Source organism: Sebastes fasciatus, chromosome 14 (assembly GCF_043250625.1).
Source record: "Sebastes fasciatus isolate fSebFas1 chromosome 14, fSebFas1.pri, whole genome shotgun sequence".
Lineage (NCBI taxonomy): Eukaryota > Metazoa > Chordata > Actinopteri > Perciformes > Sebastidae > Sebastes > Sebastes fasciatus.
Genome location: NC_133808.1, coordinates 4,091,481 through 4,107,990, shown reverse-complemented (window position 1 = coordinate 4,107,990; position 16,510 = coordinate 4,091,481). Strand labels below are relative to the sequence as shown.

General features: G+C 42.1%; 1 protein-coding gene across 1 annotated transcript in view; it reads right to left on the bottom strand.

The window, feature by feature from the left end:
* The window catches only part of trappc10 (trafficking protein particle complex subunit 10), a 35,064-nt gene that overhangs the window by 14,651 nt on the left and 3,903 nt on the right, over positions 1-16,510 (bottom strand). Inside the window, exons 2-11 of the mRNA XM_074658166.1 lie at positions 12,285-12,366; positions 11,434-11,569; positions 5,777-5,976; positions 5,407-5,602; positions 3,642-3,753; positions 3,299-3,546; positions 2,573-2,719; positions 2,350-2,464; positions 750-826; positions 458-549 (exon numbers count right to left, since the gene is read on the bottom strand). Coding sequence (XP_074514267.1) covers positions 458-549; positions 750-826; positions 2,350-2,464; positions 2,573-2,719; positions 3,299-3,546; positions 3,642-3,753; positions 5,407-5,602; positions 5,777-5,976; positions 11,434-11,569; positions 12,285-12,366 — 1,405 coding nt within the window. The remainder of the gene's footprint in view (positions 1-457; positions 550-749; positions 827-2,349; positions 2,465-2,572; positions 2,720-3,298; positions 3,547-3,641; positions 3,754-5,406; positions 5,603-5,776; positions 5,977-11,433; positions 11,570-12,284; positions 12,367-16,510) is intronic.

Sequence of the window (16,510 nt, the reverse complement as noted above, 5' to 3'; positions counted from 1 at the left end):
AAAACAAACTTATTGATATTATATTCCATTTCTGCCCCTAAATGCGACACACTGGCCCTTTAAGGGTCTGATTACTCTTTAAAGCCACCTCAATCTACAGTACGTCTAAACACAGCAGAAAGAAACCTGTCGCTCAATGATTACTCTAATAAAAGGGTTTGAAATGTTTCTTTCAGCTGCACTTTTATGGATTCACATTTCTTTTAAAACCCAGTCACACCCACATTAGTGTTTTGGTTTATTCTGCCTGATTAGACCTCTCCTCGGGAGTGTGTGGGTGTTTACAAGCAGCGACTGATTGCCAGTTCTGGAGAAGAGGCCTAATCAGCCAGGACAACTGAAAACACCAGTGTGGATGTGTAAGGGCTTTAAGATCCTTTTGAGAGCTGTGTGTGTGTGTGTGTGTGTGTGTGTGTGTGTGTGTTTGTATCCCGAGGGAACTAGCAGGTTTCCTTACATGTAGAACTCTGCGAGGCTTTTCCCCACCAGTCTGGCAGACCTCAGCCGGCCGATGGCCGTGTACATCTCCATGGCAGCATGAGAGAGTTCCTGATGCAAGAAGTGGCCAGTGAGGTGGTGGAGGAGGGAGAGGGTGAGAGGGAAGAAGAGAGGAGAACGTTAATCAACTGTTTCCACTGAGGTTTCCAGGAGATTACATCAGAAAAAAAAATTTATTTGAGTTTTGGGACAGGAATTCAGAGAATATTGCCAGCTACTGATATACAACACCAAGCTGTGGCAAGACTTACAAGATAGTGCCTTTCAAAAGCTTCCACAGACGACAAGGCTTCTTTCAGCTTTTTGTAAGGACTCTGCAAACTGCTGACTGTGAAGGGAGACATTAATGGGAAATTAAAACAAGGCACATTGTCTTCTTTATTACATTTTGATCAACGTGATTGGCCGAACAAGCTCCCACTTCTGTCAATGAAAAGGAAATTCCAACCCTGAAGGCCCTGACATATGGAGTTATAGGAGTGTCATAAAGAAGAATACATCTGTAAAAGGATAAGAACATAAATGTGGAAATATAAAGACGAATAAATAAGTACATAAATAAATGTGGAAATATAAAGAGAAATAATTAAGTAAATAAATAAATGTGGAAATATAAAGGGGAATAAATAAGTAAATAAATAAATGTAGAAATATAAAGGCAAATAACAAAATAAAATAATAACTAAGCATTTTCATTTTTTTTCATATTTATTTATTCCATTATTTCTGTATATATATGCATTTTTATAAAGATATTTATACATTTTTTTGCATATAAATTACTCTATTTTCCTGTATATTTACAAAAGAAAATTAATTAATTATTATTTCTTTACTTTTCCTTATTCTTTTCTCTATAGCTTTTGCTATTCCTTGAAGGGCTGAGCTGTCAATCAACTGCCTTTTGCAGCCCTTCCTGCCCAAAGTCTATTTCAAATAAAAAAAAAAAAAATAGAGCAATTTTTATTTTCAAAAATAAATAAAAAGAATAATATATATATATTTATATATATATATATATATATAAATATACATACATATACATATATATACAAATTTTGAAAAATATATAAATAAATATATATACAGAAATAAATGAACAAATAAATGTGAAAATCATTCTTTTATATTTTATTATTTGTCTTTATATTCCCACATTTATTTTCTTATTCTTTTACAGATCTAATCTTTTTTATGGCACTCCTATGACTCCATACTGGCACACCAAACTAACTTAAAAGAACTCACGCCAACAGAGATCAACAGAGGCATTGCTATACAGTTGAGGGCCGACATGCACATACACTCTGCGCATGAATAGAGTGTTTGCAATCCAAAAAATATTGCAGAGACACAGGCTGACTACTAGACAATAATGACTCTTTTAATCTACATAAAAAATAGCTGGAAGTGGAGTACAAATTGGGAATATACAGCATATGTCTGATAAAAAAAAAGTTGGAACTGGTGCCGTTTTGCCGTGCTGGAGTTTTCAGCCAATTGTCATCTGTTTGTGTAAGAAAAAAAAAGAAACGGCAGAGGCAAACGATAAGGAGAAACTGCACTAAATGGGTGAAATCACACATCAATCAGCCAGTCAGATATCCAGTCAGTCCTGAATCAGCTAGCGAGCTGATCACTTTGCAAACGCTACAGGCGACATATGATGACGCCCGACTGTTAGTTTGGTGTGTCAGGGCCCTAAATCACAATCATGTGTTGATGTCATCAATGGGAGGAGTTGGGAAGCCTGCAAACTTGAAATTAGCTTCTCATTACCACCAAGCAGGACTTGAAACTGTTTTCAAAAAATTGCACTTTTTCACGTTTCATTTCAGTCTGGAAACTCACCGGTCTCGGGCCTCTCGTCCCCTAGTCCGGCCAGCAGATCCACAGTCCTGTTCAGGTCTTCGGATGTGGGTCCCTTCTCTGACACCAAGCCACAGTGTTCCCCCAGGGACTTCAGCTGGAGGAGGCAGACCAGAAAAAAAAAAAAAAGTATTTTTATTCGAAAAACACCACTGAAAACAAACACTTTTTTTTTATTTGGAGAAAACTATTTCTTGGGTGTTACCTTGTCTGTTGCGTAAGCCCACAGTCCAACAGTATGGGAGCAGTTTGCAGCCAACTGGGCCTGATCACAGCAGCCCTCGATCCTGTGCAGAACCTCCAAGCAGCTGAGAAACACCCAGCAGTCGAGCGCCCCCTCCAGCACCGACACCTGAACAACAAGGGCGACAACGTACAGTATTACGATGAAGGACGAGGGCTGTCAATCGATTAAAATATTTAATCGCGATTAATCGTAAATGAATCACACATGTTTTTATCTGTTCAAAAAATGTACCGTAAAGGGAGATTTGTTAAGTATTTAATACTCTTATCAACATGGGAGTGGGCAAATATGCTGCTTTATGCAAATGTATGTATATATTTCTTATTGTAAATCAATGAACAACACAAAACAATGACAGATATTGTCCAGAAACCCTCACAGGTACTGCATTTAGCATAACAAATATGCTCAAATCATAACATGGCAAACTGCATCCCAATGTTGGCGTCAAATTATTTGGGTAACCCCTGCCCTCTTGTCTAAACATTCCATAGATGAACACTTGCTTAACACGTTTCCAATGAGATGAAGTTGTGTATCAGTCCTAATTTCAATCCCCAAAATGAGACCATTTTCATTTTGCTTTTTCTATAACTGGCTACAGATGTTTGAAGAGCTTACATTTTGGTATTCGACCTGTATAAAGTACATGAAAGAAAATGTCATTGCAGGAGTTTGTTTTACCTCCAGCAGGCGTAGCTCCTGGACACAGTTGTGCAGCAGCTCCAGGGCTCTCTGGGTGACCTCCCATGGCCTCAGGAGGAAGATGAGTAAAGTGCACTGGCGGGAGAACAGGTAGCTCCTAAGATCCAACAGGCTGGCCTCCCCGCGCTGGATCCCGTCCCTCTTCTCCATGTCGATGGGCCGCCGAAGCAGCAAGCCGCTCCAGCTGCGCACCGGGGCGCAGAATGAGCCGAGCCAGTTAGCTGTGTCTGTGGGAAGAAACGGACTAGTCAAAATCCGGAAAACAGAAAACGCATGCACTGACTGCCATAATGAAGCCAACCACTAGGTGGTGGTTACTTACCGCCAGCTCCAAAGTTAAGGACATACTGGGTAAAAAGAGCATCTAGTTCATCATACTGGACCAAGGCATCTTCAAACTGCTGCAGCATCTCAAAAACAAAGGCCAGCTCCTCCTGCACACACACACACACATCACACACATATCAGACACACACTCACATATGAGACACGATGAACTGTGACACTTGAAGGGTGGTATTTTTCAACCTAGACCCTATTTTCCCATGTTTTTGTGTCTAACTTACTAACAGAGACAACAAATTCTGAACTTGGTCCAGTATTGAGGGAAAGCACGGTAGATGGCAGCCGTTCACAGGCAGCAATATGGTGTTATTGGGGCAAGCTGGCACCGTCATATACTAGGGCTGGGACGATACAACTATCTTCTGATTTGATTCTATCATGATACTTGGGTGCCGATTAAATTTTAAGAGTTGCGATTCTACAACTATTGCGATTCAATTTTATTATTCTTATTTACTTTTTTAACACTAGAACATGGGAAACATTTAGAAGTTGAATCATATACTTCTAGGGACTTCTACTTACTAAATAACTACATTGATACAGAAAAGTTTTTGATTTTCAGTCAAAGATGTCCCGAAGTCAAATATATCGTCATTGTCAGGCATTATTTATTAAATTTTTTCCAGCAACCCAAAAATCAAAGAATAAAAGATATTTCCCTCACAAATTAGTGGGATTTTATTTTTAATTTATAAGGGACACGTAATGTTTTACACTTCTGGTGAATATAATCCAATCAATCTTATTTCCATTTAATACACAGCTTTGTTGAATACTCAATTCTGATTGGTCAATCACGATCTGTTATTTCTTTATAGCAGACCGTTGTTATGGGCACAGTTCTGATGTCGGACTCTAGCGGACCGTTTTTGCGTCAAATTATTGATTTCTTAAGTAAGTAGCCGTGTAATAAGCGGACGCTTCGCGTCCGGGTGCAGCATCGCAAACAATAATGACCGGCACGCTGTACATTATCCCTTACATATGTATTTTGTATATACACCTATCAGCCATAACATTAAGACCACTGACAGGTGAAGTGAATAACATTGATTATCTCGTTACAATGGCACCTGGCAGTAAGTGAACATTTTGAACTTTTTGTTGGAAGCAGAAAAAAATGGGCCAGCGTAAGGATGTGAGCGACTTTGACAAGGGCCAAATAGTGCTGGCTAGACGACTGGGTCAGAGCATCTCCAGAACTGCAGCTATTGTGGGATGTTCCCGGTCTGCAGTGGTCAGGACCTACCAGAAGTGGTCATAGGAAGGAAAACCGATCAGACCCGAGGCTCATTGATGCACGTTGGGAAGGAAGGCTGGCCCCTGTTGTCCGATCCAATAGAAGAGCTACTGGAGCTCAAACTGCTGAAATAGTTAATGCTGGTTCTGATAGAAAGGTGTCAGAACACACAGTGAGGAGCAGTTTATTGCGTATGGGGCTGCGTAGCCGCAGACCAGTCAGGGTGCCCTGTGCTGTCATAATGTTATGGCTGATCGGTGTACATTTCCCTTTGTTAAACCTTATTTTGAAAACCGGACGTAGTCACACGTGTATACTTCCGCTACCTTCGCCAAGTCCGTCGTTCTCGTTCTCTCTATACATGGTCAGCTCCATCGGGGCCGTTTGAATGCATTTAACATAAATGTCAGTATGCAGGTGCTCTACAGTTGTAGCATCGGCTGACACAACCTCTACTTCCCTTTCTGTGCAGACGCATGCCCGTCGTCTTTCTACGTACCTGGACCATGAAGTATTCACAGAAGCTCCAGCCGGGCTGGGTGCGTTTCTCTCGGAGCGTACGCATGTCGTCCTCAAAGCGTCCCAGGTTCTTGGTGAAGGACATGAGGAGGAGAGTTCGCAGCTTGAGCAGCAAGGAATTCCAGGATTCCTGAGACCGAGACGAGTCCTTCAGAGGATCTGACAGCACCACACACCTGCGTCAGAGGGCAATGACCTTTATATACTCAGGGAAGGTTGAATCAGCATGGTTTCTTATATTCAGTGATTATGTTGCCTGCTTGCTGTGAGAACATATGAAAAGGGCAGTCTGTTTCCCATTCTCATCGTTCACCTCAATCAACTTGTTTACGGGGGAGGAGTGTCCTCACCTGTCGTTCTGCTTGTTGCAAAAATCGCTGCGGATCTTGTCCACGATGGATGACCGAGGCAGGATGTTGGTCTTGTTCTTCTTCTTAGTATCGTTGGCCTCCACGACGATGATGACCCAGTCTGCTGAGCCGTGAGTCCGTAAGCTGTTCTGCCAGCGCATCATGTCCTCTTTCACCGTGCTCTTATACGCCTCTGTGTCCTACACAACGGAGGGGAAAAAAAATCAGCATTCTTTACAGCGGGAGGTTGGCAAACATTATCCTCTCACTCTGATTGCCTCACATCACGTCACGTCAACCCCCCCAAAAATGATGTTTAAACATGCCAATTATACATATGAAGGAATATCGCATGCAAAACTCTTGTTGATACTGAATTTGGGGAAGTTGGGAACGCAAAAATATTGCAGATGTATTTCATTTACAAATTATGACTGAATGATGAAAAAAAAAAAAAGGAAAAGATACTTCTCCTTTAAGTTGTTGTATGCAATGAGGATGTTTCCACATCAGAAGATATCAGAGGACAGGATGTACAAAAAGCTTACATTTTATAACTTAACTTGTAGGTTTCTGAATGCTGTGACTGGGAGTTACTCAGTGAGGGACTGCTACTTGAGAGGGTCGTGTTTGTTTGAAATCGGTTGGAACTGAGTAGAGGTGGGATATAAGAGGACGAGTCAGTTATTATGTAACAGTGTCCAGTGGCAGGGAGAGGAACTGGAGCCCTGGTGTGTCACAATGTTTTGGAAGTGAACTTGTAGTTAGAGTTTGTAGGATCATTTTTGGGTTGTGAATGAGTGCCACTGCACACGCTATCACATGTTCATAGAAATTATTTATTAGCCCTCAACACCTTTGGTGTGTTATCTTTGAAGTATTTATTTAAAGAGGAGGTTTCAGGTTCATACTTGTATTTTGGGTTTCTACTAGAACATGTTTACATGCTGTAACATTAAAAAAAACACTTTAATTTTCTCATACTGTCTGTGCTGCAGCACCTCTTTTCACCCTCCGTCTGAAACGCTCCGTTTGAGCTCCTGCACGACCCCCCCTCCTGAAAAGCCCACTCTGCTCTGATTGGTCAGCTGGCCCAATGTTTTGATTGGTCAACCAAACCAAACTCTTCGGACTTCGCTCCAGCTCTGCTCTAACTAGCTTTTTTGAGGGGCGTGCCAAACTAGCCTGCCAAGTAGGTATTAACAATGTGTTACTTGGTGACATCACCGCGTTACGGAAGAACTGGTGGGAGAGTCAGTTCAGGAGCCGTATTTCTGTGGGGGAGAGTAACTCCCTTTGGCGTGGACTTTGGGCTTTGTAACTTTGCGGACCTTTAACATGCACAAAAAATATATGTAACACATTAAAGGAAAGGGAAAAAGCACAAAGGCATGATATTGGGTTCTCTTTAAATGAGCAGTGTGTAGGATTGAGGGTAATCTATTAGCAGAAACGGAATATAATATTTATAACCATGTTTTCATTAGTGTATAATCACCTGAAACTAAGAATCGTGTTTTTGTTAGCTTAAAATGAGCCCTTCATATAAGGAGCTGGTCCTCTTCACAGAGTCCGCCATGTTTCTACAGTAGCACAGAATGAACAAACCAAACACTGGCTCTAGATAGGGCCCTTTGTGCTTTTACCTGAAGGTCACCGTGGGTTCTCTACACACTTGGAAAGGGAGGGGGTGAGCGGAGGGGCATTCAGTTGGTTGCAATTTGCAACCTCTCCGCTCGATGCCACTAAATCCCTCACACACTGCTCCTTTAACTGTGCCACTGAAGTCTGGATTGATTTCTGTGTAACTTATAGTTTGGTTAAGGCTGTACACACCCATGTTTTCAGTTATACTGGCCAAACTTGACTGCCACTGCCTCCCACTGTCTTTAAATTCCTCGGTTGCTGAAGTTTGCAGTTCACAATTTAAAGAGGTCGGTGCAGAAGCTACATGTGAAGACATTTTTATTTTAGCAGGCAAATAATTGCCTATAATTTACATCAATTACATACAAATACATACAGTATCTAGTTGGTGCGCCGTGGTTTTATAGCTTGTCCAGGTCATAGCTCACTGTTTGTTTACCTGTCCTTAACCATCTGCAGTATAGTCAGGTGGTGAACATGTGACTTGCTGCTCCTTGTAGCAAAAAAAGGGGGAAGCTGCAGCCGTAACGTGCTTCCACGTTCAGAGTGCTTATACTGTCAAGACTGTGTTTGACTGGCATCGCTCTGAATCTCCATTTAGCTTTGTTACACCTCTTCCGGCGGGGCGACCTGCACCTGGTGTTACGATTTGTAAAAATGCATAGTGTTGTGCTAGTGAGAAAGGACTGGTCAGGGAAAACTGTGTGCAATTTGTGTCTGTGCACAAATTAAGCAGATTAGATTTCTCACTTTTCTGCACTGAAAAGCTCCTTTTTTCTTTGTGTTTTACATTTCTAAACCTTGCAAAACAAGAGTTGTTTATCAGGGATGTGCTGATTCACATTCTGACAGTCTCGTGCAAAATGTAACAGTACATTTCGCAAGGCAGTCTTTATTGCAGGTCTATTGTATTGTAATACTGCACAGGCAATAATGTTACTGTGCCCATGCTGCATACCCATACCCAGGCTCACTGCTCCCACATTAGAGGCACAGTCCTTAGGAAATGTCATGAGTCACACGCTGATGACAGCACTTCCCTAAACTAACCAGCTGCTCAGTCAGCAGCAGCAGGTTCCTGCTTCCCTTCTTGTTTTCCTCCCGGCTGCTTTCCCTACTAAGCAGCAGTCTTGCAAAGTAGATGTCCAGTTCAGTTTAGGCTGGCGACCGCAGGCTACTAAAAATGCATCAAGTAAGGCCGTGTGTACAATACACAGATACATTTGAATACAAATTGTTCTCTTCTTCCATCCACATGAAACTGATTTTTGTTTCCACAAAAGAAACAAAGAAACAAAACTGAGCTCTTAAAGGGTAACTTTGGTATTTTTCAACCTGCAGTCTATTTTCCCATGTTTTTGTGTCCAAGTGATTAATGGGGACAACAATTTTTTAAATTGGTCCAGTATTGAGGGAGAACGCTAGGAATGAGACGGTAAGGAAATTTTGCCACCGGTTATTAAACTTGTGACAACACCGGTGTTACCGATTACACCGGACATTTTACAAGAAAAGACGGCGCTCAATATATGTAGAACGCTTAATTTGATCTTTACCGTTGGATGGCCGCACGCACCCGCTGTGACCGCTCCGTCCTCCTCATTAAAGTTGTGGTTCCCTTATATAGCATTGGGTTTAAATCTCAAATACTGACAAATAGGCACTTTTCCTTTTAGCTTTGACGCAAAATCCTCCGCCATCGTCCTGTTTGTCAACTCTCTCTCGTCCCGTGTGTATGAAATATGACACCTGCTACAATGTGCGGAGACTCCATACAGACATTTTTCACTGTCATGGTACGTGTCCACGGGGGCGTTTTTTATCGCGAAGGATCGCCTTGCTTACCAGCATTGGACGCTTGGTGGGCTGCCACTGGACACGAGGCACTCGGCAACTGATTGGACGAATGCTTTCCCTCGTGGGCTGCTGCTCCCAGCTTTCAAACCTTAACCAACATGACGGCTCGTTTGGAAACTTTCTTCTCTTATTTCACGAAAATAATTCACCGAAATGTGTTTCTGAAAACATTTTATGCGAGAAATAAGCCACGCAAGTTGCTGAAAAGTTTAGTTTCTCGGGAGTTTCCAGAGGCGGCGAGTCGCGTCGGACGCCCGTGATTTGCGTAAAGTAGCCTAGACCTCAACTTTATGCAAATGAGGAGCGGGTAACGTGGCGGTCCGTCACGCTACCAGAATGCATTGCACGGCTGCTTACATAGACAATGAATGGGAAGCATGGAAACGACGGAGCCTGTGGACTTCAGAATGTAGCGTCCGTCGTCCGACTATCTATTGATAGTCACGGCGCTGATTCGCCAAAAATGAACTAAATGGGTTTTATTTCTTTTAAAAAAAGCAAAACGACGGTGAGGGCGGTGGGCAAGTAACGTAATCGGTGTATGCCCGACCACCGCGTAACACCGGTAAAACTGACTACCGGGGCAAGCCTAGAGAACGCTGTAACCGGCAGCCGCTAAATGGGCTGAAATGTAATCACTTGGGGCAACTTAGCACCGTCATTTTACATCCAAATGTCTGACAACGTTATGGAAAGGACCCCTAACTGAGGCTGAATTCTCCTTTACAATAATTCACTACATGTTTACATTCGGGTAGGCAAACTGTATGATGGTATAGTGGCATTAGAATGTGCTTTAAGCCACCAAATTTGGGCTTTTATGGACAAAATTTGGGCTGGCTACTCCCTGCGTGTGCCTGTCGGCCTTAACAGGCACTGAGTTACGATCTTAAATCAGTTAACCTGCATAGTTTATATATCTCACTCTATGAGTTTGCATACCTTGCATACAGAGCTGTCTGTGACCTATTTTTGCCCAGGCAGGATGCCCGTAAGTAAGCACTCGTCTATTCTTAGAGTGCGTACAAGCAGACATCGCCTATCCTCCAGAACAAGATCAAGATTCTGTGTGATTCTTGTGACTTCCTGGACAGAAAATGTCAGGAAGCAGCAACAATAAAAAGCAAAGTTGTGTAGCCGCCACCGCTATCTATGATTAATCAGTTTGTGCTTGGATGTAACTAATCACACAGTTAAAGTGTTCTCATTGATGTTACTGTATTAGGGCTGTCAATCGATTCAAATATTTAGTCGCAATTAATCGCACTATTTTTTTATCTGTTTAAAATGTACCTTAAAGGGAGATTCGTCAAGTTCGTGGAAATCAATTAACAACACAAAACAATGACAAATATTGTCCAGAAACCCTCACAGGTACTGCATTTAGCATAAAACAATATGCTCAAATCATAACATGGCAAACTGCAGCCCAACAGGCAACAACAGCTGTCAGTGTGTCAGTGTGCTGACTTGACTATGACTTGCCCCAAACTGCATGTGATTATCATAAAGTGGGCATGTCTGTAAAGGGGAGACTCATGGGTACCCATAGAACCCATTTACATTCACATATCTGGACGTCAGAGGTCAAGGGACCCCTTTGAAAATGGCCATGCCAGTTTTATTTACTATATTATATATACCAGCGTTATTTAGCCTACTTTGTGACAAGCTAGTCTGACATGGTTGGTACCAATTCCTTAGGTGTTCTAGTTTCATATGATCATTCATGCAACTGTCTTGATAACAAACACAGAAAACTATCACAATAACATCATCTGCACTGTTTGTTCGACTATACTGAAACAAAAAACCTGTTCACAGAGCACACAACAAGCACTTGAGTCTTTGCAGCTGATCTGCCAGCAGGATAGAGTAGAACTGAATAGAATTGAATATGTTTATTTTAATTTTATTTTCCCACTGGAACAGGAAGTGTGTCTTTGGGGAATTTCAAAACAAGCGTCCCTTGTATTTTAGCGCTGTCGGATAATGCATAATGCAATAATTAATGTTTCTCAGTGTCGTTAATTAAATTACAGAGTGACTGGATGGTTGAAGTTGTTGTGCAAAATGTGTATGTGTGTGTGTGTGTGTGTGTGTGTGTGTGTGTGTCTGTGTGTGTGTGTGTGTGTGTGTTTAAAGCTACTCACACAGCAGTCGGTCCAATAGATGTGGAGGAAGGGGAAGGTGAGGAGAGCCTTGTTTCCCTCCTTTGGAAGGAGCTCCTCTTTAAACTGGACAAAGTTAGCTTCCAGGTGGATCATCTTTGGTGCACGGCCGTAAGTCCTGCACAGAAAAGAAAAGCAGAGTTTCATAGGATCTATTAAATGCTGTTTATGATGGATTTAAGTTTTATTGCCTCATGATGAAATAACGCCATATGTATGGAAAACCCATGAACACTGACCCCTGAATAGGTCACTGGATCATCAGACTTTGGTGAATCTGAACTAACCAAAGTCACACAATAACACAAACAAACTAACCGTGTGTTCTGCAAGGTCAAATTACTGTTTTTTTCAATGGAGTCTGGTTGCAAAGATAACGGCTTCAGTTCCCCGTCAGAAACATGGACTTTATAACTGTCTCACAGCGAGGTAAACTGGGGAAAATATTTTTTAGCGTACGCTTAAACTGATATACATTATTTTAGGTGAGCCTTTCTTTAAGGTGGCTAAAATAAGTTTTGCTGCCGGCCCCGTCCACAGCAGCACATCGCTTTGCTTCCGTGCCGTATCTTCTGTCTGCTTCTCAAAGTTGGGGGCGTTCCGACCGTCATCTATTGTAGGTAATACACTGACAATAGATAAGTACCTCGGACAAACCCCACTTCAAAATCACCCGAACTATCCCTTTAATGGGACTGGACAAAAATACAGGAGCAGAACTACATCGTCAAAAATAGACCGCTCTAAAAACGGTGGCAACAAAAATGAAAAGCTTAACAATGATGTGTATTACTATGTTTTTTCAGCATACATTCACCAGGGACAGTACTCACCTCCTCCACTCCATTGGCTCCCTGGGAAGCTGTTGGGCCAATGAGGTATAGAGAGACGTAAACAAGCCCTGGTCTCCAGCACCTGTGATGAAAGGGGCAGGACAGAGAGCATTTCAAAATTAGGCCAGAGATGAAGAACTCAAAGAATCTAAAATCAACACATATGTCGTCATAAAAATAACTGTGGGCAAAAGATGTGTTGCCCCAAATTCTCAATACTCAAGGGGTTCAGTGTAAAGGGGCATGGAGGATATGTTGGGAGAAATGAAGTTTACACAAAACTGGAAATCTCATTTGCAATCATTAATAATGTAAATACAAAGAATATACCCCTGAACTCAGGTGAAACACAGGGGTGCAACGTGAAAAGCTACAAAGAACACTTAAACCTGCAGTAGGCAGAATATGTTTGGCATCATTAGGCAAAAAATCCATTATAACCTTTCAGCATATTGTAATTCAAGTGTTCTGAGAGATACCTAGACTTCTGCTCCTCCTCATGGCTCTGTTTTCAGGCTTTAAAAAAATCTAGCCTGTGACGGGAGACTTAGACCAATCACAGGTCATTTCAGAGAGAGAGAGAGCGTTCCTATTGGCTGTTCATTCATGTACTCAAAATTACCGGCTGATCCCATATGTAGCCTAAATACACTCTCCATCCAAGACAGTCTTTATCCATTTGCCCCAACCTAATTCAAAATGGGTGTTAATGTCCCCCTATATGTCTCTGTCTCTGCCACCTCTTTCTCTATTATTTCAGTCACACGCACCGTAACCTGAAAGTCTCAGTCGGTCTTATTCCTACATTCTTATTTGTCTTTTGTATATGTATTACCGAAAGATGCAACAAACTTACATGTACAGTAACAACATTTCACCGCGCCCAAAGGAAAACAACCAATCAGAGATCAAACGGTCAAACTAGGCAGCGCTGATCAAATATGAATCAAGAATCTGTTACTGTAATGCCTATTTCTCTCCTCAAATATGTGTATGTAATGTATTTCTGTGTACTGTTCAGCTCTAAAATGAGAAAGTTTGCTCCGGCTGGTGGGCGGTGCTTGGTTTTGGCTCAACAGTATTCAACATGGCTGCCGGGTCCCAAACTTTCTCATTTTACAGCTAAACAGTACACTACAAGATGTTTCTGAAAACATTTGAGGAGAGAAATAGGCATTACAGTAACAGAATATTGATTCATATTTGATCAGCGCTGCCTAGTTTGATCATTTGATTGGAGTTCCAGAGTGATTGAAAGTTGCTCAGAGACGGCAAGGCTCAAGATAAGCTCTGATTGGTTGTTTTCCTCCGGTCTGTGAAAACTTACAGATGCCATTAGGAGCACCGGAGGACACCGGAGGACACCGAGGCACAGGATTTTTTTTCCAGATTACCTGTCTCATTACCTGCTTCCTCATACTGTCAGGATATAGTGACCGTTTTATAAAAATAACTTTTTTAAATAATATTTGCTCCATTTCTACCCACTGCAGCTTTAACTGACTGAAAAAAATTTAATATTCAAGAACAAAATGCAGAGCAGAAGTCTTGTTTTTGCTCTCCTCACACTCAACCACTGACTGTACCGGTGTTTTCACACTCAACACAGTTGAGTTCCAAAACAGCAGTGAGCTGAGCCTGGAAAAAAAAAATACGGGAATGTGACTGGCGTGGAAAACTGTATCAGGGAGTACATCTGTTTTGCAGCCTTCTCAGTGACCGATTACTACACAAACAGCCGAGGCAGTATATAGTCCATCCATATGCTTCTAAACCCCTCGACTCCAGAAAACCTTTGACACTCTTTGTCACAGATATAAAAAAAACATCCACAAACAAGGTGAGGCTGAGATATCCTTTTCATTTTAGAGAATGTAGCCAAAGGATGTTGAGGTTTTGCAAGGACAGTCTGATTTGCATCACTCCCTTCTCAAGCCTCGAGTCCATCAGACCTTGAAGGGGTCAACGTCCTGTTTAACAGCCCTGTGGATCTACAGTAATCTTGTTTTACCACTGATGGATGGAGGTCTACGTCAGGATTTACAGCATAAATTCCAAAACACAAAGATACTTTTCCTCTCAAACTTTTTAGGCAATTTTGTATTATTATTAATAGGTCATCACTTGACTTTTTTTGATTTACTTGTTTTGTCATTGACAACAGAATAAAAGCTGTTTCACACCAAGCACGGATTTTTGCCCAAAAAATTCACACAGAAATTTATAAAAACTGATTTTGTGGGGTCTTTATGAATGCTCGCACATCACTGCAGAACATTCGTGCGGGGGGAAAAAAAATATTCAGATGAACATAGACTTCAGCTGATTTCCGCCTGTGGAAATATACGTTTGACCAATGAAATCCTCTGTTCCAACTGATCCGCCGTCGCCATGTACTTCTGTTTGTTGTATGGAGAGTGTGTATTTTCGGGGCCTTTGTTTTCGGGGTTACAGACTGTCTGACAAATGGTCTTTTTTTGGTCCAATCGGACATTTTTCGGACTATTGGTGTTCCCGAATAACAAGGCCGTCCCCTTCTCAGTACCCAATAATGTACGACAAACACTACTACCTCAACAACCAAATAAAGGACAATATACACCAATCAGCCATAACATTATTACATCACAGGCTCCCTGACCGGTCTGCAGCTACGCAGCCCCATACGCAACAAACTGCGATGCACTGTGTGTTCTGACACTTTTCTATTGGAACCAGCATGAACTTTTACAGCAGTTTGAGCTCCAGTAACTCTTCTATTGGATCAGACAACACGGGCCAGCCTTCGCTCCCCACGTGCATCTATGAGCCTCGGGTCTGACCCTGTCGCCGGTTCACCGGTTTTCCTTCCTTGGACCACTTTTGTGAGGTCCTGAACACTGCAGACCGGGAACATCCCACAAGAGCTTCAGTTCTGGAGCTGCTCTGACCCAGTCGTCTAGTCGTCAGCCCTATTTGGCCCTCGTCAAAGTCGCTCACATCCTTACGCTGGCCCATTTTTTCTGCTTCCAACACAAAGTTCAAAGTTCAAAATGTTCACTTGCTGTCTAATATATCCCCCCCACTGCCAGCTGCCATGGTAACGAGATAATCCATGTTATTCACTTCACCTGTCAGTGCTCTTAATGTTATGGCTGATCGGTGTATGGCTTGAGATCGTGCAGCAGCTGGGATACGATGAAGATGGTAATGTAGCTGATATGCACTTGCTAATGTTATATGTTGGTCACAGAACGGGGCTAGCTACAACATATAACGTGAGTGTTAGCATCACATTTGGGGTCTTATTAGTTTATGTATTGTGTAGTTAACGTTAGACATTCTCTGTCTGGACAGGTTTTTGTTGTGTGAAGTGGACACGGCACTATTTAGGAGGAAACTCATTGGGCCTCATTGCGAAAATAGAACACAGCAACGTGGATAATTTGTACCGGACCTGGTGTGCATCGTAGTCAATGCGGAAAATTTGCGCCAGACTAATGAACTAATTGTAACACTGGGGAAACTTGCCCATATTCAGGGGAACCATTTCATTCAACTGAAATCACGGAACAACACGATTAGAATGTTTTTCATCTGACTGTGTAACCGCTTATTTACTCACTTCTTAAACTGTCATTTCTGTCTTTTCCGCTGACCGACCGGTAAATGCCTGCTTCTAAAAGGCTTTGGAATTTAGCTCTGTATTGCATCCGATTCACATGTCTGTGTACATTTCATGCTTTTCTACCGTTATTGTGCTTTAGGGAGCTTCATGTTGAAAATGTGTGGCTGAACTGACAAACATAGTTTTCTGCACAGCTGTTTAAAACCATCCAGTTTGTCATAGTTTGTGCCAGAGAGGCCTATCAAATCTGCACAGCATGCAGCACCCGACCCATCACCATGTCATATTAGTGCACAGAGTCTGAGCCTATCCTACAAAGAAGCATCAGCCATTCCTATTGGAAAGACAAACATTTGTTCTTTTTCACTATAACTAGCTGCTCACCTCACCCGTGCTTTTAAAGGGGACAAGAAAAACTCACTTTTTCAATACGAAACCTAGATACATTTGGGTATCTGGAGTGCCTACCAACCCACAAACTGTGAAATAAGACAACCCAGTTAGGTTTTTGTGGGCTGCCTACATCAGAAAACATGTGATTCAACAAGCCAATCAGATGTGGCTCCCCTTCCTATGTCACATGCAGGCTCATTAGAATATATCACCCCCCATATCTGAG